Here is a 25064-nt window from a genome sequence, read left to right as displayed (position 1 = left end):
TGTTTCTTTGGTGTAGATTTAGAATGGTATAATTTCATTTTTAAAATGACTTTCAGAAAGAGTTACCTGGTCCTTTTCTTTTGCTGCAATTGATCGGATCAAATTTTAGGTGGGTGGGAATAACTGTTCTTGTTAGGATGCTCCTTTCAGGTTTATGTAAGCTGTTGAGTTTGCTGTTTCCATTAACACATCCACTGGCTGTATTTAAAAAAATCTGCCAGCTGAAAATCCCAGGACACAAACTAAGAAAACCTTTTTCCTGGAGATTTGTAAATTATTGAATTGTACTGTATTTTTAATTGAAATTATTTTTAATAATTGCTAATACTTGTTAATTATACATGGACTTTCCAATATACAACATTTAATGTATAACATCCAGTCTATTTGAATTCAAAATCACTGCCAGATTATTGTTTAGAGCTACAGGCAGCTGGAACAGTTATAAATATTTGATTAAGGGTGAGTGTTACATTGAATCCATTATTAATGGAGTCTGTAAAACAGAGCTTTTCATTTTGGTGGTGAATAATAGAATTAGCAGTAGAATTTACTGTCATCTATCTTTCATCTATCTTTCAAGGTTTGAAGTCATCTATCTTTCAAGGTTTGAAGGAGATTTTGAATTTGGGGGTGAATATTTTTTTGTTTTCACATTACAATCTAAGTTAAGTGTAAGATACTTTCTGGACTCCGGTATTTTTAACTAATACAGTTAGCCCTCAATTTGCGATTGTAATTAAGACCAGAATTACAATCATAAGTCATGTCAGTCATTAAGTGGTCATCATGTGACTGACTTGATTTTACTACATATTTTGTGTTGCTCATTAAGTGACTGCCACAATTGTTAATGAACATCATGGTTGTTAAGCAAACCCCAGAGTCATTAAGTGAACCAGTTATTCACAGTGGGTGTTTTTGGCTAGAGAGCAGAAGTAAATGTCAATTTCTGGCAAAAAATATTATAAATTGCATTCCTGTGACCATGGGATGCTACAAATGGTCATAAATGCATAAATGCGGACTGGTTGCTGAGCACCAAAAATGTACTTATATGACCACATTGGAGGCTGGATATTTGAACTCTGAATCTGGACTGTAAGTATCTTTCTGGGGGTCCGTTGTAACCTCAAACACTCTCTAAGCCAAAGAGTCATTAAGCAAGGATTACCTGATTTACATACAGCTAACTTCTTCTTGATCTTGTTTGATGTATTTTCTGTGTAACTCCAGTTGCAAGAATCACTTGTAAATATTATCTGTTCACAACAGTCACAGCTGCCAGTTCTTTAATTGGTGTTGGCCTTCATTCACCTTGAGTTCTTCCCAAGATCCTTGGATGTCATAATATATCGATGTACAGTCAGGTCCATAAATATTGGGACATCGACACAATTCTAACATCTTTGGCTCTATTCACCACCACAATGGAGTTGGAATGAAACAAACACAATGTGCGTTAACTGCAGACTGTCAGCTTTAATTTGAGGGTATGTACATCCAACTCAGGTGAACGGTGTACGACTTACAGCAGTTTGCATATGTGCCTCCCACTTGTTAAGGGACCAAAAGTAATGGGACAGAATAATAATCATAAATCAAACTTTCCCTTCTTAATACTTGGTTGAAAATCCTTTGCAGTCAATCACAGCCTGAAGTCTGGAACACATAGACATCACCAGACGCTGGGTTTCATCCCTGGTGATGCTCTGCCAGGCCTCTACTGCAACTGTCTTCAGTTCCTGCTTGTTCTTGGGGCATTTTCCCTTCAGTTTTGTCTTCAGCAAGTGAAATGCATGCTCAATGGGATTCAGGTCAGGTGATTGACTTGGCCATTGCATAACATTCCACTTCTGTCCCTTCAAAAACTCTTTGGTTGCTTTTGCAGTATGCTTTGGGTCATTGTCCATCTGCACTGTGAAGCACCGTCCAATGAGTTCTGCAGCATTTGGCTGAATGTGAGCAGATAATATTGCCCGAAACACTTCAGAATTCATCCTGCTGCTTTTGTCAGCAGTCATATCATCAATAAATACAAGAGAACCAGTTCCATTGGCAGCCATACATGCCTACGCCGTGACACTACCACCACCATGCTTCACTGATGAGATGGTATGCTTAGAATCATGAGCAGTTCCTTTCCTTCTCCATACTCTTCTCTTCCCATCACTCTGGTAAAAGTTGATCTTGGTCTCATCTGTCCATAGGATCTTGTTCCAGAACTGTGAAGGCTTTGTTAGATGTTGTTTGGCAAACTCTAATCTGGCCTTCCTGTTTTTGAGGCTCACCAATGGTTTACATCTTGTGGTGAACCCTCTGTATTCACTCTGGTAAAGTCTTCTCTTGACTGTTGACTTTGACACACGTACACCTACCTCCTGGAGAGTGTTCTTGATCTGGCCAACTATTGTGAAGGGTGTTTTCTTCACCAGGGAAAGAATTCTTCGGTCATCCACCACACTTGTTTTCCATGGTCTCCCAGGTCTTTTGGTGTTGCTGAGCTCACCGGTGCATTCCTTCTTTTTGAGAATGTTTCAAACAGTTGTTTTGGCCACGCCTAATGTTCTTGCTATCTCTCTGATGGGTTTGTTTTGTTTCTTCAGCCTAATGATGGCTTGCTTCACTGATAGTGACAGCTCTTTGGATCTCATCTTGAGAGTTGACAGCAACAGATTCCAAATGCAAATAGAACACTTGAAATGAACTCTCGGCCTTTTATCTGCACATTGTAATTGGGGTAATGAGGGAATATCACACACCTGGCCATGGAACAGCTGAGAAGCCAATTGTCCCATTACTTTTGGTCCCTTAACAAGTGGGAGGCACATATACAAACTGCTGTAAGTCCTACACCGTTCACCTGAGTTGGATGTACAAACCCTCAAATTAAAGCTGACAGTCTGCAGTTAACGCACATTGTGTTTGTTTCATTCCAACTCCATTGTGGTGGTGTATAGAGCCAAAGATGTTAGAATTGTGTCGATGTCCCAATATTTATGGACCTGACTGTATATGTGTAGATCCAAGTAGTGTGGCCTTTTGAAATTGACAGATGGAAATTTTCTCAGCGCACAGGTTTTCTAAATGCCACCCAGTGTTTTTAGTATGCCACCCAGTGTGCCGCTAACCACTGAACTACCATAGCTGGTTTATGCCATAATACTTCAGTTTTAAGTTCATGATACTTTGAAATGCCCAATTCTTTGTCTTGCATTGTATTATCACATCAATTATCCATACTTTATTATTTTCATTCATTGAATAATAATTAAACAAATTTATATGACTTTCCAACTCATTCATGGTAACATGGATACCATAACATGGTAACATGGTCAGCTTAGCCTTATAGCATTAAAAAAAATAAAACCCATAAAACATCACCTTCCTCTCCTTCCTCCCCCAATGGGAATGAAAGTATACTTTGCCTCAGAAGCAAGCAAACAGTCAGACACACAGCACTGGCAGCAGAAGCATTAACACATGACTTCCTTGTAGCAATTCCTGATTTTTTCCCCTCCTCCCTGCTTAGGTCTTTTCCTGATGCTCATAAGTTCTAGAGAAGCTCCCTCAAAGGCTCCTGTGTTCTTTAAATGCCTGCTGCTTTGCTCCAAATCCCTACCCTTCAGATGATTTTATTAGCTATGGTAGCGCAATAGTTAGAATGCAGAATTGCAGACAAACTCTGCCCATAGCAAGGAATTCAATCCTAACCAGCTCAAGGTTGACTCAGTTTTTCATTCTTCAAGATCGGAAAAATGAGGAGCCAGACTGTTGGGGGCAATATGCTGACTCTGTAAACTGCTTAAGAGGACTGTATAGCACTGTGAAGCGGTATATAAGTGTCATTGCTGTTGCTATTATGCTTAACCAATAGCAGTAGGACCATAACTGGCTCCTGGTTCTGTCCTGATCCAGGCAGAAAAACTGGAAAGATAACACTCCAGGTGTAAAAGGCAAGAGAGGCCACCTGTCATATTGCTGTACAGAATAATGCAAGTTCAGGAAATGTTTTAAGCGCTTTGAAACAAGCATTCTAATAACATGATGATAATTGTTTTTCAAGTAATGGCTATATACACTATAATTCTTCAATTTATCTGATTTAGAAGGGCAGAGCAGATGCTATTATTACTTTACAGAAATAATTGCCTGAAAAATGGAAGCTAAATAACTACTTAAGGATTTATAGATACCCCTTATAATTTATGTTTCAGCAAACTGCAGGGTATGTCACAAAGTGTAACACCCTAGTTCAAATATAACTTGATTTCTATTGCACTAAACTAATGGTCATCTTGTTTGACATTACTTGCACATTTCTACCATTCCCAGCTTAGAAATATAAATTCTCAATTAACACTTTCACATTAATGCTGCTTATACTTACTGTGAAAATACATTGATTACATTGTATGTAAAAGAGCTACAAGAATAATATTGGTACTTTATAATCTTAATTATAATGCTTTTTGGATGCTTACAGACCTAATTGCCTATGGTATGTGAAGCATTTTTTTTCTCTTGTACGTGTAGTTAGCCAAATTTCGTGCCACTTCACAGTATTTGCAGACTTACATGAAATGTATTTTTCAGAGTATAAAACACACCGGAGTATAAGACGCACCTTAGTTTTTGGGGAGGAAAATAATAAAAAAGCTGATTGGCAGGTGGATCAGCCTTTTTTCAGCCTCTGAAACCTCTGTTTGAGAAGTTGGGCGGGGCTACATTCAGAGTATAAGATGCACCCAGATTTTCATCCTCTTTTTTTTTTTGTAGAAAAGGGTGTGTCTTGAACTATTAACAGGAGAGTAAGTTCTGTGTTTACGCTTCCCAATTAAATCTGTTGGGGAAAAAACCTAAAGACTTGTTTTTTAAATTAAGTACCGTATTTTTCAAAGTAATTTGAAAAATACGGTACTTAATTTAAAAAACAAGTCTTTAGGTTTTTTCCCCAACAGATTTAATTGGGAAGCGTAAAGACAGAACTTACTCTCCTGTTAATAGTTCAGTTGTCAGTGCTAAAATACCAACTAAGTTGCTTATAAAATTGTGTATACTAACCTCCCAGAGGAAAAAAAACGTGATTGTGGAAAAATGGAACACAAAAAGGGTTGTAAGCTTCTTTAATCAGAGGCATTGCTATGAGAACGACGGCATCTAAACAAAGCAAGCCTAGGTAATCCCCGTGGTTCCCGGCATGAAAAAGTTGTACCTTAGAAAACCTAGTTCAGAATTAGCTCTTTGTGATACTGTATTTGGCAAGGGAGGAGCCAGAATTGCCATTTGTTGAAGATAAGATTTCCCAGGGCACTAATGCAAAATCCATTAGCACCAATTATAGCTGGTCAAACCATGTTGACACTGAACTGAAGGATTAACTATTTCTGCTTCTTTATTTCATATTTAGATGGCAGATTTGAAGGAATCTAATTTGGTGTTAGGCATTCCTTCATTTTCTTTCAACTATAACACATTCTGATTGCCTGCAAACTTTATGCTTTTCTTTGCATTCAGATGAGACTAATAATTAGTGAAACTTTTTAGAAAAAAAGAGAGGGATTCTTTCATCTCCCAACTGAATTTTTGTGTTAAATCTGAGCCAACAAGTTCTAGGCTGTATCTTGCCAACACTGAGACTTTTTGTATGGCATAAAAACTAGCTTTCGTGGTAGGTGGAACAGGGAAATGTCCTGACAGTTATCTCACAGTAATGAGACGAGGGAACTCGAGCATTGTTAGTATTTAGGATGAGAAAGTCTGTGAATTGTTATCGGCCTTCATTTTGGTGAACCTTTTTTTTTCTATATGTATACTTGCACTACAGTTTCTGCTGTGCTTCTGGTGGGATGCAAATATCTTAATAATTAGATTACTCATTCTACGGAGAAATAGCCACCCTGCCTCTGATTATAACTCTTTAGTCTCATTAGTTGCGGCTCTTTTCCTCCTTAATACAGTACTTCTAATGTTTTGCTAGATCTGTTTATTACAATTTTAATCTACTGATTCTAGTCCTGTCCTCTGTAACAACAAAGGCGAATTAACATCTTAGAGCTAAGATGCCGGGAGTTATCCACATCTTTCTGAGTCTTCATTGGGCTTGTTTTCCAGACTGCTCATCAAGGTTCCTCTTTGTGACATGTTTCAATTTATCAGCATCTTTCTTTCAGTGTGGTAAATTTGACATATTTCTCTGACTGAAGTCTGATTAACAAATTATAGTTGGATAACTGTTTCCCATGAAATACAGTCTGTGATTGCACTAATCGACAAAAATTAATAACAGAGTCACCTCATGTTCTGTTTGGAATATCTTAAATCATTTTCATATCTACCGGTGGACCTCGGTTAACAAAAGTAATTGGGACTGGAATTTTCAGGGTTAAACAATATGGTTGTAAAGTGTGATATCACATGAAAGTCTAGCAACAGAAATTCTGGCATTCCCAATTGCCATTATTAAGCAAATACCAAGACATTGTTAAGCATAACATCACATGCCATTTGCAACTTCTTGTTGTCTTTCTCATTGACTGCTTGTCAGAAGCCAGCAGTGAAGATCATAAATGGCAATCATATGACCACAGGATGCTGTGATGACCGGAACTTCATTCAACACCATCATAAGTTCAAACAGTTATAGATAAGTGGTTGTTAAGTGAAGACCATCTGTGTTGTCGAGACCCCATGTAAATATGTATTCATTTAGTCCAATTGTTTATTAAATCAGTTTATATGGCCACCCTGCTCATGAATTCAACTATAGTCTGGGTTCCATTTTTAATTTTTGATAGCTCATTTAAAGCTTACACTAGATACAGCTCATTGTTCCAACCTGCCAATATCATTTTGAGTCATGTTTGTTTTCTATATGGTGAGCTCACCCTCCTGGCTTAATGACAACTGCAGATTCAGTTGTCAATTTACTCCCTCAACAAAGTCACTTAGCTGCCTAGATAATGAAATTTCTGGCACTTGGGATGGCCCTGTAGTCTGTTAGCAGAACAATACTGCGGATGGCAGCAAACCTGTATCGCCTGAAAGCAAATCTGACAACAGTGTCTTTTTAGTGCCCTAAAGACTAGAATTCTCTATATTCCTTTTTGGGAATTGCTTTGGAAATCTGGCCAGAATCTTCAGCCACAGCAAATGAAAAATTGAAATGCTTCTTAGATTCTTGGCCAACCTTAATTCTTTCTTTTTCAATTTTTATGCCACATTCCTCCATAAAAAAAAAAAAACACAGCTATTTGGAGGGAGATTTCCCCCCCTCCCTTAAATATCATTTGCAGAGAGCCATCTTGATGTAGTTGTTAAGGCAGGAACTATTAGTTCTAGTCCTGCCTTAGACGCAAAGACAGATGTGTGACCTTGGGCCAGTCATTTTCTCTCAGCCCTAGGAAGGAGGCAAGGCACTTCTGAAAAACCTTGCCAAGAAAACTGCAGAGACTCATCTAGGCCATCGCTAGGAGTCAAAAAAAAACTGACTTGAAGGCGACTCAAAGAGAGCAAATGCTTTTATTTTAGCTGAATAAAGATTTATTTTTTAAAAGTAAACATACTTTGATGGTGCTGTAAACAGTTTGGCACTTTGTCTTTCCTGGGCTTTTGCAGTACCCCGCTAGGAAAAGATAGCTTTGGCGTAAGAAGTTGCAGGGAGCTTCTTGATTGACGCTCCATACTTCCTGAAATATCTTTCACCAAAAGTGCTCCATTTATTCTTGTATTAAAGCTGCCATTCTATTACACTAAGTATTAGAATTCTATAAAATGCTAAGGTACTCCTGTCATTTGTGCAATTGGCTGGGTTCATAGGAAGCATTTTAACATATGGGAGAAGTTACAATATTATGAAACAGCAGAAATTAGCTAAACATTTAAGGCAAAAGGAGGCTGTTGGATAAAGTGAATTTTTTTGAAGTAAACTCTGCTCAAGGGGAATATAAGGCATGTCTATTTTGCTTTTGGTGAGAGCAACATGGAGTATATATAGATGCCTCCTTGGATGTTTTTTTAATTTCTATGACTGGTTTACAGTCTTGTGATTTTTGGTGGTATCTGATTCAAGTACTAACCAGCTCTGATCCTGCTTAGCTTTCAGTTCTCATTTATCTAGAGATACAATATGGCAAGTTTTAAAATAATTATAAATTTGTTCATATTCTTATAATTGTCCCTTTTTAGTGATCTAGTAAACTGTTTAAACTGGCAGCAGTTCTTCAGGTTTTCAGACACAAATCTTAATCTAAAACCATCAAAAGATACAAGGAATAGCAGCTATTTTTCCATTGAGCTACAGGTGGTCCTTGATTTAAGACTGCAGTTGGGACCAGATTTTTGGTTGTAAATCATGACTGTTTTAAGGGACCCAAAAGACTGGACCTAATTTTACTACCCCTTTTATGCCAGTAATTAAGAGACTCATATGGGTAAATGTGAATCCATTCTCCTGAATAGGGTTTTTTATTAAGAGACATGCAAAAAAAGTTGCAGATAGCAATTACATGCGCACGGAATGCTGCAATCAGTCATGAGTGTGTGTTGGTTGCCAAATGCCCCAAATGTGGTCAGGTGATTGGGGGAGGGGGGAAACAACACATATGCAATATTTTACAACAGCTAAAAGTGTTTTATAAGCCATAAAGCATTCTTCCTGCCATGGTAACTCAGAACAGTCATTAAATGATCAGTCATAAGTCAAGGACTATCCATATACCTTTTGCATAGCAGATGTTCTGAGTTCTTAATATAACTATTTAAATGCTAATACTAGCCAGTTTGATATAGTGGTTGAAGGCAATGAACTGTAATCCAGTAAATTCTAGATGACTCACTTTACTTACAATGGCTTAGATCTCAACCAGCCACCTAAAGGCACTCTGAATAAATGTCTCCAGGGTATGGATTCTGCTACATACTCTTACTTCTGTTTCTGTACTGTCTCTTTCATTCAAAACTTCTCTGCTTCAGGAGATGAATATGATGTTTGTGCCATTTGCCTGGATGAATATGAGGATGGAGATAAACTCAGAATTCTTCCTTGTTCTCATGGTAAGTAGCTACATTGGATTATTTACTGAACTCTTGTTTTGGTGAGGGATACAAGATTTTGCTTCTTATAGACAAGGAACCAAATGTTGTATATTTGTAAATACAGTTGTTTTGATTAAATTAAGAAGGCTGGTTCCTACAGAATTGTTCTGATTACATCTCCAAGAATTGCCAGCCATCTTGGGCAAAGACATATAATGACATTTCTTAGTGTTATTTCAAGAAACAGTTTAGAATATAATAAAGTTGGGGTGTGGCATGTAGGAGAGAAGAAACAGTCCTATATTTGTAGGAATTTTGACAGCATTAGCAGTATCAATATCCTAGATTTGATTGTATATTTGGGTTGAAACAGGTGACATTTTAAATATTAATATTAAATGATTGCATCCAAAATTCATATTTATAAAATTATCTACTGGCTGACAGTTTGTACCTTCTCAAAGAGATTAATAGAATAGCTGGACTGAGTAAACTTTGTCTGAGACAGCATGTCCACATTTGTTAGCTTTTAAAAGCTCAATTATGCTATTTTCAGTTTGCATTTTGAAATGATAATCCAAGGAGATCCAAGTCATGAGTGTTGTTTGAAAGTACAGATCAGTGGCTTGCTTACAGGTAAAAATGTAACATTGCTTGTAGCTAAATAATTTCCTGTGGTGGATTCTGTTGTTTGTGCTCTTTAAATTCCACATTTATAACTTTCCACAAACACAGATTTTTGTTGAACTTAATTTTTCATAATAGTTGAAATTCAACTCTTAGTAGTAGAAATTAGTACAAGGAGCACAATGTTTGATTGCAGACTTGAAGGGCCAGTTTAACTTTTATTTTTTGTACCGCATCTTATGATTGTAGGCATTATAATAGACTAATAACTATCACCTGAATATGTAAGACTATTCAGAGGCCCAACATTATTTCAGTTCTTAAATTCAGCAATGACATTTCGTTGGCTACAGCTCTGCAGTCGGATAATGTCTAAGCAGCAACAACTTAAAAACACACACAAATAGCATCTATAGTTTCTTCAGAAGTAAACTGGCTTCTATAGAAAAAAATGGTCTGAAGGTGGGTGGCACAGAGTGCCTTGTGTATTATCATAAAACATGTAAAATTATCCCCAAACTGCCTATAACTGCCCATTTTCCCCAGTCTCCTTCAAACACCTCTCTCTCTCTCTCTCTCCTTCCCCTTCCTCTTTTTTTTCTGGCAGCCTACCATTGCAAATGTGTGGATCCTTGGCTAACTAAAACGAAGAAAACGTGTCCTGTCTGTAAACAGAAAGTGGTCCCTTCTCAGGGAGATTCTGATTCTGAAACAGACAGCAGTCAGGAGGAGAATGAAGTCTCTGAGAATACTCCTTTGCTTAGGCCGATTGCTTCAGTTAGCACTCAGTCTTTTGGGGCATTATCAGAGTCATACTCTCATCCAAATATGACAGAATCTTCAGACTACGAGGAAGAGGAGGAGGAGGAGGAGGAAAGAAATGAAGATATTGACAGTAGTGATGCAGAGAATGGAGTGACGGAAGAAAGTGTAATAGTCCAGCTACAGCCCAATGATGAAAAAGATTACAGAGCAGCAGATGCTGTTTGAACTGAAAAATGGGCAGTGTTACATGAACTCCTCTCCCCAGAGACCTCTCACCTTATGTACTTGTACATAAGAGAAGTGCATTGCAGCCCTTCCATTGCTTCACTAGAAGCACCTGTTCATATAGCATTCTATAGTTTAATCTCATTGCAGGTTTCTTTTCTTTTTGTTTATTCGGTTTGTCTTGAAGACAAGCATTTTAACAGGACTTCACAATGTTAGTAATGGGGCTTCCACCACTAAATATAATGCACCCCCACAAAAGAGGTATATCAGCATCTTGTTAAATGAAGTTGAACCAAGACCGTACATGTGTTTTCCCTGCTACAAGGGTATAAGTAAACAGTGACTTATTTAGTTATTTGTTAAACGTATGGTAAGTACTACCCTAAACATCCATCCAACCAAAAAATGTATGGGTGTTATGTCTGTGAAGGCTTTCTCTACAAGAACCAGCACCTTTTAAAGAACAAGATATGCTTGTTCTGTATTTGTCTGCCAAGAGTATTTCCCAACAAACAGGAATTGGAGCTTTGAGCTCTGTGAAGGATTTTGACTGTCTTTTTCATTATCCTATTGCATTTGCAAGCACCTGGCAAAGAAATCGCAACATGACTTAGCTTAGCCCATCTTTAAGGAAATAAACAGGATAACCCCCATGTTCGTTGGCATACTTCGCTAATACTCCGCTTTCTTCAGACAGGGATTGGGACCAGGTTGTAGAAAGACAACCTTAAAGCACACCACCTACTAGAACATTTAATTTTGTGTATGCTGTATTTGGAAACAATTTTGTGTGCAGTACTGATTCACAAAGGAGGTATATCTTGTAATAAGAACGTCTGATACTACATTAGCTTGATAAAAACTATGCAGAGAAATAAATCAAACTACGTATTGAATTTGAAAATGAGTGCTCATAGCTAACAGGATTTTACTTACACTGTTATCATGAAAAGAACTTCATTATATAGAAGTGTAACTATGTAAAAAAAAAATGTAGCCATGCTTCTGTATAGTCAAATTACAGGGATTTTTTTTTATATAGCCTTGTACAGGAAAGTTTGAAAGGATGTTAATAAATACGTTTTCCACTTTAATAGCCATTTTGCCAGTATATGTGGATCTACATTAAAACAGGCTGTGTGAATTCCTTTATCCTTCCAAAAATGGTTTTACCCCTTTCCTGCATGGCTGGTGTTTAGGCAGCAGATTACTAGAAATTTCAATTAACCACTCTTGCTATAGTTTTTTTTATAAATAAATGCCATTCTCTTTGTGAAGAAGCTGCATCTGACTGAGACCTGTGAACTAGCATGATAGCCATAAGCTTTGAAAATGCTTGCTTATGCATGCAACATACTGGATTCCTAAATGCAAATTAGGTCATCCACACCTGAATTGACTTCTCTCACACACACACATTTATTATATTTTTATCAAGTCTTTATTATTTTTATAACTAACATGGCAAATATATAAATAAAAAATAATAAAAAAATAATAAGTTTGGGAGCCTCTCTGAACAAGTAAGAAATAACTTCTCTTTCACATATTTATTGTATTTTTATCAAGCCTTTATTATTTTTATAACTAAGATGGCAAACATATCTAGAACTTCTTCCTCCTCCTATTTTCTCCATAACAATGCTATGAGGTGAGTTGGGCTGAAGGAGAGTGGCTTGCCAAAGTCACCCAGCTGGCTTTCATGCCTAAATAAGGTTCAAGAAAGTGAACAAGGGGAAAAAAATCAAACTGTTTATAAATTACTTCAATTTTCACATTAGTATTTGTACAATTAATAAAAAAGCCCTTACTGTGACTCATCAACACAAGTATATTCTATACTTCACACTTTTAAAGTATTGAATTTTGTTCTAAAGGGCTTGATGTATCTTAAATATTGGACTGAAATGTTTGATTTCTAAAATGTGCAGCACCTATCACCTATGAGCAGAGACAACTAGAATTAGCAAGTATTAATTTATTCAGGCAACTGTTTTGCAAGCTCTTCAATTTATCCAATTAATGAACACATTTTTCCCTTAGTAAACATTTCAGTAGCTGTTTTATCAGTTTTATATTTTAAGAAGTCTGTGCTTTATCATTTGTCTAAAACAAAACAGTTCCTCTATTGAACTTGTGACTCTTAAACCTTATTTGCTTTTTTAAACTAATTGTCAAATATTCATCCTAAAAAGATTTTTTTAAAGAACAATATTGCTTATTTGAAGAACATGGCAGGCATAGACTTTAAAATTATTACTTGGCAAGCTGCTTGGAATTCTGAGGCGCATCTCAGCATTAAGTCTTAAATCCTATTATTAGCGAAAAAGTGAAGTTGGCATTCAGGTTTTCATCCAACTGACATACCTTTATGTATTTGTATTTTCCACGGATATAGAGGCTTCAGAGATTAGTTTACATCAAACTTTAGACAAGTTTTAGATTGCAAGATCCTAATGATTTATTGGTTTGCTATGAAAAATAAGGGAAGAACTTTGAGCAATGATACATGGCCATATGTTGCCTGGTAAACTACAGGATGCTTTCTATCACTGAAAAGAGCTCTATTTTTTTTACTTTTGAGGTGTTTATAAAAGGGGAGTGGAAAGCCTCTGGGTGATAATTGCCATTTCCTTTCTTAAATTAGCTTTAATATGATTTAGAGATTGGGGGATTGTTTAAAGGTGGAAGTGTAAAGACTTGCTTTAATTTTTGAACATACAAAGGCTTACACAATATCAGGCTATATGTGGTTTGTGGACATCTATGTATTACCATAATAGCTGGGACCTCCTCCAATTGTAATATAACTTAATTTTAAAGCCACCAAGTTGTAAATGGTAATATATTTATTCATATATTTATGGTTCAATGTTATAAGGCACCCAGAGTCATTGTGTCAAGATGGGCGATAAGCAAATTTAATAAATGTTATTTACCAGAAATCAGTAAAAATTAATAAATTTGAGATTGAATAAAAACATTGGAAGGATGATAATGCTAAAAATTGAAATCTTCCACTGAAGCTGGATTTTTCAAAACAGACAAAAATCTAAATGTCAGTATAGCTATATTAATCAAGATTCAGCAATAGCTCTAAATTTGGCTATCTAGCAAGCTTTTTCTGTTGACCAAGCTGGTTTTAATGATTTTCAGTTGATGTACAGCAAAAGCAACACTGACATAATTGAATAGATTTCTTCCCTCTCCCAGATCTGTTGAAAAATGTGATTGATATTTATTAAAGGATCTTCAGAGGATTATTATTCACTAAATTCAACAGATTGCATGATAATTTAATTTATACCTATCTTAATAGAAAAAAAATAGTGTAAGTATAAGATAGATAATCCATAAGGGCAACGAAGAAAAAAAAAACACCACATAACACACTAATTCATAATTTATTTGGTTGGAATAAATTTATTTCATCTGTCTGTAAACAAGGTGTTTAATAGTTATGGCATTTTTTGAAATGCATATTAAATCAGATGAGTTAGACTGTATCCCAGATGTAACAAAGTGCAGGGAAATAAATGAACAAATCAGCAACAAGAATTTGTTTAAGTCTGTACATTATCCACAAGGCTCAAACAATAGAAGCAAATACTAGAGTGTCCCTAAAGTAGTGCCATTCAGAAGAAGCCATTCTTTTAGTTAAAATCCATCTCACAATAGCAACAGATCATTTTTTTAAACATTAGTATGGCACAGAATACATATTAAAAATTTATCACAAGACAGCCAACTCAGTTATTCCAACCAAGACCATCTTTCATTTTCGGTATACAGAGTTCTGCAGTTCTCTTTTAAATGGACATACATGTTAGTACCGTGCTCAAACTGACAATTTGGTTACACGTTTCAGATGACTAATGCACAAGGCAATTTACTTCACAATTTCTGCAGCTAGGGCATGACAGGCCAAATGAAAATTAGATTTGAAATGGTATTATTTGAACTTTTATTTTAAAACTACCAACCTTCAAAACATACACTGGTATCAAAGTAGCAAGTCTTAATATCCTTTCAACGTTCCAACAGACTGATGTCAGTCAAGGTGCTACCTGTATAACCAAAGGTGGCAGTTTGCTGACAGTGACACTGCAGTATCATATAAAACCCAAGCTGCAAATCAAAATTGGTCCTATGAAAAAAAAATGGAACTGGACACACTCCAGATGGTTACACTGGGATATCTAAAGTCCATGATGGCAGCCTTTTTACAGTTCAACTACAGAACAGGAGCTGGCAAAGAAAGTTACGTGCCTGAGCTATTGTGGTGATGGAATGTCCCTGGGGATTCATTCAAGATGGTGATGGTGGTTTGGTGATGGGAGAAGTGCATCGGCACCTTTTCATAGTTTTGCAGTTACCCTTTTAAAGCAGGATGTGCTTCAGACATCATGGAGAGTTTTGCAAGTCTACACAGAAGAGCAACAACAAAACTAGAGCAACAATTTTAACAGCTTTCAAGCAGCAAATTGGTTAAACAAACCAGGCACTGTATTTTAAAAAATGTATTTATAGATAGAAGATGGAAGCAAAGAAACAAAAAAGTGGATGAGGACAAGGGGAAGAAAGTAGAGATATGCATGCACTTTACCCCTCCCAACCATGCTCTACAAAGGAAGACTAATGAGCTGTGTAAATGCTCAAAGTGCTGAAGAGGCATTGATCAATCTTGATTGTACAATCGGCACCTTTATTTCACTTCATTTAAATTGGTTTAGTTCTCAGTGTCACATTAATCGCTAAGACAAAGCAAAGTCTGGACTTAGCATGATTTTCTTCCCAAGGTTTCAATGTATCATGCATATCATCTGTTTGCAATAGATGGTGCCAGATACAGAATGTGGATACAACAATGATTAACATACCAACGAAAAGAGTAACTGAAGCCATGACATCAGGGAAAAGATGTGTAAATAAATTGCCATCTTTAGGCTAGTAGTACGGTTAACACAAGAGGATTGTGATGAGAGTTGCTATGTGAATGGGGAGAGGTTGTTTAGATAACAAACCTCTGCAGGTGTAAAGCCAGTTCATTAGCTTTCTTATTGAGTGTCCCTCTTTGGACAGTTTCTCTTTCCCATAACCATAACCAATGCTGGAGTACACAAGGAAACAAGGATGAACAGAAATAAAGAAAGAATAACACCTTTCCCCACCAATAGAGGGATACAAAGGAGACACAGGTTCATTCCCCATCACCCTGCATTGCTAATAAAGTTTCCACAATGTAGATTACTGTCAGGAAAGTTTAATAGCAATTTTCCCTAATACTTAACAGTCTGCCTAGCAACTAGAACCCAGAGTCTCTCAAGTATTTTGCCATTGAGTATGCCTTCTTATTCAATCCGCCTCCATGGACCCCTTCTTTGCCCATTACGAAGACCAAGACTGAAAGAGAAAACAATTATAAAAAGTGTTAAAAATCATTCCAAGTGTTAATTAAGCATTGTAATAAGAATACTCAGATGTTTCACATTAGAACAATCACCTAGGATTATTCTTTGTTTGAATGTTTCTTTTTCTAAAGTTTTAATAAAAAATTGCAGGCAGATAAACTCTAATGTCTGAGAAATAGCATTTTTATGTGGGAATTATAGCTGAAATAACTACAGTAAATATACCAAAACACTTGGCTTAAATATGATCAGAATTATTTGCAGTATAACTCAGAATAGCATAGTTCAGAAATATTTAGAACATATTTGTAGGTTCTCCTGTATGCCAGCAGATGTCACTAAAATATATAATAATTCTGTTCTCAAGATGTTCTCACTACAAAAGAGTGTCCATGTATATATTATTCTGCTTTTTCTATACACTGTATACTTAAAGTCTCAGCTGATTAAGATGCTGGACTTGTATCTGAAACAACCATATTCAAATCCACATCCGAGCAGTGACTTGACAATTGGCAAGTTATTCTCAAATTACTCTACCCTAGAGGACTGGGGGAAAATAAGACCTTGAACTTCCAGAGAAATGACAGGATGTAAATGTAGCGAATACTAAATTTTTGGTATCTTTCAGTATACATTTCTTATTTATGCTATAAGTGCAACCCACAGTGTTTGGAGGGACCTTTTGAACTCTGAAGCCAAAAGTAATACAGGTAATCATTAACTTACCATCTTGCCCTGAAGACTTTGTTATTCCAGCAAGCCGGGCTAGCCTAATTTTAACGGTTTAAAATTTTAAATTGGATTTTAATGGGATGTTTTTAATTATGGGCCAAAGTATTTAATCTGGTTTTAAATTGTTTTTAATTTTTTTTTAAAATTTGATTTATATGCCGCCCTTCTCCGGAGACTCAGGGCGGCTTACGATGCCTTAAGCAATAGCCTTCATACTTTTGTACATTTATACAAAGTCAGCTTATTGCCCCCACAAACTGGGTCCTCATTTCACCTACCTTAGAAAGGATGGAAGGCTGAGTCAACCTCGAGCCTTGGAGAGATTCGAACCAGCAGTAATTTTATATATTTATATATTTATATTTATGTATTTGATCTTGGCTGTTCACTGCCCTGTGTCCTTCGGGAGAATCGCGGTATATAAATATAATAAATAAATAAATAAATAAACTTACAACCATTCATTTAACACCAACTTTTAAGTTATGATGGTGCTGGGAAAAAAAAAGACGACCAGTCTTCGCACTTATGACTATCACATCCTCAGTAATGTGATCAATATTCAAGTGCTTGGCAATTGGCATGTATTTACAATGGCTGTGGTGTCCTGAGATCACATGATCACCATTTCTGACCTTCCCAGGTGGTGTCCAACAAACAAAGTCAATGGGGGAAGCCATTGATTTAATAACCACTTCAATTAGCAAAGGAAATTCTGTCCTCAACTGTAATCATAAATTGGGAACTACTTGTACCCACTCCAAGTTCAGAAAATGATTTAATGGAATGCCTGTGAGCTTAATGTAAGTTTGTGAACTATTGAAATGAACAGTTGAATGATTAAGGATACCCCTGCTCTCTAATGCTACATACATATGCCACAAATTAAAAATCCAGGTTGTCTTTTCGAAAGTAAATAATGTAGTCAACTCATTTACATTCTCAACATTAAGCCTTAATGTTAACTGTGAATCTTGCACTACCAATATGGACAAAACAGTTTTATGAACAAATTTGATTGGATATAACTTGAAGTTATTTATTGACTGCATATTTTCTACTATTTAACAAAAAAGCAAATCAAACAATAATGGAAGAAAAAGCTTACCTCGTCCAGCTCTGCCTACAGCAACATTATATGTTGGTTCGCCACCTTGGCTCTTTGTCCTGATGTCCATTGTACAGTCACCATCCACATAGAGGCTATCTCGGATCACAGAACACTTCTTTGCACCAAGAGTCAGACCGTTGGTAAAAAAACCTTCGCGGTCTTTTCCTACAATCATATCTATTTCTATAGGCTGTCAAAGAGAGAAATCCAGAATTTTAGTTGAATCTTTAATGTTGCACACTGAAGAATCTATGGATCTAGAAATTGTTTAAGTTCAATAGCAAGTTCTCTAGCAATTTAACATAAAGGTGGAAATCTGAACTCAAGGGATTGTGCTTTAGCTATGAAGTGCAATCTCTAAGCAGAAAGCACATTTTAATTTGAGTGACATGCCACAGTTGCACTCTAAAAAGTAGGTGAACCCAGAACAAAGATTTAAATAAATAAAATGTAACATAAAATTCATTTTATTATATATTTCCAATAATTCTGTTTAGTAGTTTTAAAATTTACAAATTGATGCCAGCTTTTGTACAGGCTCTAAGATTGCACGGGATGCATGAAATATTTGTGGTTAAGTCATGCATCTTTGCTTGGAACTCTACTGTAAAAAAGTTATTTTGAACATTAACAAAATTATATGCAGGTTAAGGAGCTATTTCTTAAATAAATATCAAAGAGAAGTATAGGAATGGACACCATAGACATTTTACTATATGAATAGGCACCACCTTTGGATTCAACATAGATCTGAGACAGAAGGTGAACCAATCCATTAAAAGCCTTATGCTGTCCACAAACCCTCTTAGATGTAATGTAACTACAGCTTTAAGGCATTAATAGTATACATTAAATACTGAAGGACAAAATGCAGACTATCCTTAATTATTTATATCTAGAGCTTTAGGGCTTCTTAAATCAGGTTTCTCAAATGTAAAGTACACAGGGTTCTACCTCCCATTACTGCAAATTTGTGCTTTTGCAAACAAAAATGGATAGGTTTTCAGAACTGCCAGGCATCGGATAGCTATATAGAAGAGGGAAATGAAGCAACAAACATGGCCTGTTTTAACAGCTGGAAATAGAATAAGCAAGCTGCTTACAAATCAGTCTTTTTTCTCTAAACCCAGGCCAGCATTTTGTTCAAACAATACAGACAATAACAAAAGAGGCAGCTCAGCTAGAAAATGTGTTCCCCACACGTTTTCCATTGGAAGGCGTCTCCTTCCAATGGAACTGCAGAGTCATAGCAGGCCCTAGTCATTCCCAAGTACAGGCCAGGAGTCTACCTATCATGATCACCATCTCAACATTAGAGAAAGACTAGCTCAGCAGCCACCAAGGGCACTGCTTTTTTAATCCATCTACACCTGCTGCAGATAAAGCAATATTTTACGCCTTATCTTAACATTGCTGATACCTAAAGCAAAATTGTCATTATTCTTGGAATAGATTTTTAACAAATGAGAAAAACATATTTCAATAGTTTGTCAATTTTTGCACATGCCTGCACAGATAGGCAAGCAGTTAGCCAAAATGGCATTCCGGAGAAAAAAAGCCAGCCATGATCAGGATTGTAATGCAACATCAAATTGCACTTCGAATGCATTGGCACGACGAAGATTATGTGTATAAATATTTATATCATGCCAATAATTGCGGTGTTTCAGCCTGCAAACAGCGGCTGGTCAGCACACAATACGGAACCTTCTTAGAGGGATCATCCCTCTCCTTTATCAGCTCTACTGCTATGGACCAGGGCACTTTAGGATAAGTCCGAAAGCCAGGATGGGGGGGGGGGAGAGAGAGAAGGAAGGGGCGAGAAGACGAAGACTGCAGTGCAGGAACCGAGGTGATTAATATCTCGGGAGAGAGAAGTGAGAAAAGGAGGGGTTAAAAAAAAAATCAGCGGCAATGCGCCATCTTGGAGGCGAAAAACCTGGAGCAACTGGCGAGGAACGGATTCACAAAAGCCTCCTACGCTGCATTCGCAAATCCCTCCCCAGCAGCGCGAGGCAGACGAAGGGATTCCTACGCTAAACTCCCTCTGAATCATCCGCAAGCGCCCGCGCGCCCGCCCTTTCCAGGGTCCGGCCTTTTTCCCTCTTCCTCCTCCCGCTCTGTTGCCGGGCATGACTTAGTCCAATGCTGGTAGTAAAGACGCCCCCGCACCCTACCGTACAAAATGGTGCCCCCCTCCCACTCCCCCCCCCATAAGAAGGATCGGGCTTTTCTACCTTCACCCTGGCCCCACGTGCACCTGAAATGTGGGGCGAAACTCCCAACGGCAGCTCCCCCCCCCAACCTCCCAATCTGGGGCCCTTTATTCTCCGCCCCCCCCCGCCTCAAGTCACGACTATCCCCTCCAGGGCCAGCTCTCGAGGAGCCTTTCCCTTCCAAGCCCTTAAACCCTCCCGGGGGCGGGGGAATAATAAGAATAAGAATAATAAATAAAAAAGAGCGGCTCGCTTTCGGTTCACGCGTTCATCCCGCTGGGTCTCTCGGGAGACGACTTTCCGCGGGAAGAGGCCAACGCCGCGGCCGCGGAGCAAAAAAAAAAAAAAACCCTTCTTCCACGAGGGAACTCCCCGCCCCCCCTTCTTCTCTCTCTCTCTCCCGCCCGCCCGCCTCTTTCCCTCGCCACTTTCCAAGGATTTCTCTAAAGGACGGCGCGGGGGAGGGGAGGCAGAGAAAGGGAAGCGCCGGACGGGGCAGCGGGCGGCCCTTCCCACCCGGGCCCGGCGGTGGGAAGAGAAGGCGAGCCCCCTCCGCAAGCGGCGCTGCTGCTGCTGCGGACGCGTGTGAAACGAAGAGACGGGAAGGTGCCCCGCCGGGCTTCGAGGGATCGGCAGCCCTCAGTAGCTCCGTTGCAGCCCTTTCTACCCCACCCGCGGAGCTGGGCTCCCGGCTCGCCCAATGCGATACGGATCCAAAGCCCAGCATCTGTGAGGAAGCCCCCTCCCCCCTCACACACCCCTGGTCCCCTTCCCAAATTTCGGGTCGCCTCCTTGCCTTTCCTCACCCCCCCGCCCCTCCGGGATGGCTCCTTCCTTTCTTCTCGGGCGCCGCGGGTTTCCCCTTACCGTAATGCTGTGAAAGATGCCCCCGGCCGTCGCTGCCCAGACGTACTTGGCGTCACAGTAGCCGACAATGGCGGCCTCCTGGCAGCAGCCATCGCACATCAGGTTATCCACGTAGCTCTGCCAGCCTGCCATCTTCGGTGGGTGGGGGGGCGGGGGGCGGAAGCCGGGGCTCGGCGGCAGAGGCGGGCGGGCGGGCGAGAAGGGGGGACGGAGGCGGCAGCCGGAGCGAGCAGCCCCGCAGCGGACAGCTTCTCTGCGCGGCGGCGGGGAGGCGGCGAGGCAGGGAGCGGGGGAGGGGACCGAGGGGGTGGGTCCACCTGAGGCGCTGGCGACTGCCGCGATGGCCGCCCGCCCGCTCGCTTTTTAATGGCCGTTCCCCACAGACAGCCGGAGCCGAGGCCACCAGGCAGCGCCCAACCGGCCCCGCAGCAAAGAACGGCGTCAGGAGGAGGCGCAGGAGGGGGAGACGGCCGGGGAAGGGGGGGGAAAGAGTGCGAGCTGCCGCTCGCTCTTTGCTCTACCGCGGTTCCTCCGCTCGCGAGGATCCCTCCGCCGCCGGCTCCTGCCGCCGCTTCCCAACGTTGGGTTTGGGGCGGAGGGATACGCTGTTCTGCGCATGGGGGAGAGAGGAGAAGGAGCTGCTGCGTTGATATTATTAGTGGGGAGGGGATTGCCGGACCCCGGCTGGCTGTGTCTGCACCGTAGCTGCTTCTGCGGGCGAGGATTCGTGGCAGCTGCAGAGCAACTGAATGAGGGTAACGTGGACCGGAGGAAAAGGTGGGGTGGTCGCTTCCTGGGTGGGTGGGTGTGAAACTCTACCTGGATCAGCTTTGACCTCAGGCTTTGCTGTGCAGTGCTCCTCCTCCCTTTCAGCGCTCCTTTTTAAAGTTGGTTGTGGTCATGTTGGAGCTTTGCTACCCTTGGACACCTGCACGGCCAAACTTCCATTCTTGAGGGGGGCGGGTTCCGTATGGCATTGAAGGGTTTTTTTTTTTTTTTTTTGCATTCTTGCAGCTATTTCCAGCAAACAACGCTCTGACTAAGCGTTGGGGGTGAGGGGGGGGGAAGCGCTGATCTTAAATCCGAGTAAGAACAGTGAGTAACTATTGAGGGTGCAATATTGCGGATGTCTGCATAGGAATTCTTTGTATGCAGCGGCGCTAACGGCGTGAACCCGTTAGTTAGGGTGATGCAAAAACTATTACTAAAGAAAAGCTATTTTGATTTCTAAATTATTGGTTATTCGTGTTAACCCTGTAAAAAGCATATGGACTTGAAATTAATTGCTCTCTGAAACAAGCTGTTCAACTTCAGGTGAGGCGCTTGCTTTCAAGAAAAGGTATGAAAGGATATGTTTGCAAGCTGAGAGTATCCCAATGTGGATTTCTTTTTGAAAAACTTATAAGGAGATTGCCCACCCCCCCCATAAATGGTTTATAAATATTGTCTGTTAAAAGAGCCAGAATCCATTGATTGTCTGAATAGCTAGGAAATAACCAAAGAGCATGCATTCTGAGATTTGTCTACTTTCTTAACTTTCCTCCATAAATAAATGGGGAACCTCTAATGAGAGAGAAAGCCTAGATTGTTTATGTACTCTGTTACTGGTTAATTTTTCAGCCTGAATTAGAACCAAACCGAGATCCTTATAAAATGGTAAAATATAGATGGATTTGTTCTATGTATCCCAGGATTGTCAGAAGGCAGAGGACCCTCCCATGTTCTGCCACCAGTGGTGGGTTTCAAAATTTTTTACTACCGGTTCTGTGGGTATGGCTTGGTGGGCATGGCATGGCTTGGTGGGTGTGACGGGAAGCATACTGTAAAATCTCCCTTCCCAATCTAAGCGAGGGTTACTGCAAAATCCCCATTTCCTACCCATCAGCTGGGACTTGGGAGGCAGAGAATAGATGGGGGCGGGGCCAGTCAGAATTTTTACTACCGGTTCTCCAAACTACTCAAAATTTCTGCTACCAGTTTATTTATTTATTTATTTATTTATTAGATTTCTATACCGCCCTACTCCCGAAGGACTCAGGGCGGTGCACAGCCAGACAATAAAAACACATACAATACAAAATTTAAAAAATAGAATAAAATCAAATTAAATAATTTTGGCCCCGACAAATTTAAAACCCCAAACTTTTAAAACCAATTTAAAATTGAATATATAAATACTAAAAGATATTTAAAATTTTAAAAATCTTTTATAAAAGATTTTCTCCAGAACTGGTCAGAATCTGCTGAAACCCACCTCTGCCTGCCACCCCATTCCTTTTGTGAGTCCCAGAGTAAGTAGGGGCAACATTGTGGTAACCTTTTTACATTTGGAAGGTACAGCAGGTAAAATTTGTGTCTAAAGTCTTGGAGAGACTTAGGGTTCCCATTTCATATCTTAAAACACTTAAAATCCCAACCAGAAATGAGTTCTGATTCTTTCCACTTAAGGAGTAAGACACACATCCACACCCCAATTAACAAAAATGTTTGTGTGTGTGTGTGTATAAAATTTGTAGGATAACGTGTTGATTTATCCCATATTATTGTGAGTTCCCATTTCAATTTCTCATTAAAGTAAGAACAAATCATTTGTAGATTTGTTTCTTTGTTATACCAACTTTCCTTAGAGTAATTGCACTATCAATGATTGTGAAAGAGTGTTAGTCAGATATGAAACTTAAAAATACTTTGTACTTAAGCAAATTGTGGTTTTAAAGCTGTTATACTTGGCTGGAAGTACATCCTATTTTGCAATTAATTGAGATTACATCTAGGCCTCAGTCTTTATTAGATTGATAACTTTGTGAGAACCACAAACCACTTAAACCAAAAGACTGGCATGTAAGGTTTCCACTTGATGCAACTTATCCTATGACCAGAAAAGCAAAGGATTCAAAACAAGATTAAAACAAAATGGTCTAAAGAACTAACAGGGAATTCACAGTGTCTTTGTCCCCAGGTCTTTGAGAACAATCAAGTCTTCAATAATTTCTTAAATAACTTAAGAGAATCACATGAATTCTCCAGAGGATAGAAATTGTAGCTGAATAGGCACACTTCCTTAGTTCTACAAGATGTCATAATTGGACATACCCACCCTGCGAATGGACATGGATGCAGAGAAGTCCTATATCTGCCAGCTCAGAAATAAATTCCTTTATTCCAAGCAACTTACTTTCAAATTAAGATGCTACAGGATTTCAGCTTTCATTGTCTCTTCAGTGCAGCACCAGAAAATATTTTGAATATTTCTCCTTCAAATGTTTTTCAAGGAGGAAAAGAAAATACACAATTTGTTGTCTATGCTGTGTTTTGTGCAATATGTTTATCACACAGTAGATTTTTATGTGACTGTATTGGAAATTAAACATATATAAAGAGCACATAAAAGCATAGATGAGATAGAGATCCTGTGTTCCAAAATGATCAGTGTATTTCCAATGTTAATTTTTCTAACAGTTCTTTGTAAACTGGAAACTAGTATGTAAGTAAAACTACACTGACTCTTTCCTTCAAATATGCCATCAATTTCAGCTACTATAATTAGCTTATGTTAGTTAGGCCAAGATTTCTTACTCATAAAGTTAAATCATCATATTCCCCTAAGTCAGTAACAATAATATCACTTAACAAGAGTGGATTTGAAATCTCTGGGTGGTTCATATTTATAGCACTTTCTTTGAGTAGCGCTCTTTGATACATTTAGGATTCACAGAAATGGTACAACTGTAACCAATCATTATCAGTAAAATATAATTTTAAAACAAGTTTAATAATATAACAGCAGTGTAGAAGTACTACATATATTGACTCAGTGACTTGAAAGAATCTAGTACAGTGATGGTAAACTTTTTCAGCACCGAGTACCGAAAAGGTTGCGCGGAAATGTCACACACGTGTGCTTGTTGGGACCATGCTCTAGAAAAGCCGAACTTCTGGATTCCAGTGCGCATGCGTGCCTGACGATCAGCTGGCAAGCATGAGCAGGCCGATTTTCAGCACTACCGCGTGCATGAAGGATCACTCCAGAAAAGCCGAACTTCTAGGTTCTGGCACACATACGCA

General features: G+C 39.0%; 2 protein-coding genes across 5 annotated transcripts in view; one reads left to right on the top strand and one right to left on the bottom strand.

Moving 5' to 3' along the window:
• Nucleotides 1-12179, top strand: part of RNF13 (ring finger protein 13) — a 46497-nt gene extending 34318 nt beyond the window's left edge. For all 4 annotated transcript variants that reach the window (XM_070946202.1, XM_070946201.1, XM_070946203.1 and 1 more), the window contains 2 exons: nt 8977-9057; nt 10274-12179. In XM_070946202.1, the coding sequence (XP_070802303.1) occupies nt 8977-9057; nt 10274-10656 (464 nt within the window). In that variant the 3' untranslated portion in view covers nt 10657-12179. The remainder of the gene's footprint in view (nt 1-8976; nt 9058-10273) is intronic.
• A 1876-nt stretch (nt 12180-14055) lies between these two features.
• On the bottom strand, nt 14056-21460 carry PFN2 (profilin 2). Its single transcript, XM_070946206.1, has 3 exons — nt 21000-21460; nt 17914-18106; nt 14056-16062 (listed from the first exon to the last, which is right to left on the bottom strand). The coding sequence occupies exons 1-3, from the start codon at nt 21129-21131 to the stop codon at nt 15965-15967; spliced, it is 423 nt and encodes a 140-aa protein (XP_070802307.1). The 5' UTR covers nt 21132-21460; the 3' UTR covers nt 14056-15964.
• Between the last annotated feature and the right edge of the window lie 3604 nt (nt 21461-25064).

The sequence above is a fragment of the Pituophis catenifer genome, unplaced genomic scaffold (genome assembly GCF_029215685.1).
Source record: "Pituophis catenifer annectens isolate HBS135680 unplaced genomic scaffold, rPitCat1.0.hap2 SCAF_6, whole genome shotgun sequence".
NCBI lineage: Eukaryota > Metazoa > Chordata > Lepidosauria > Squamata > Colubridae > Pituophis > Pituophis catenifer.
The sequence above is the reverse complement of the archived record's forward strand: the minus strand, read 5'-3'. Positions and strand labels throughout refer to the sequence as shown.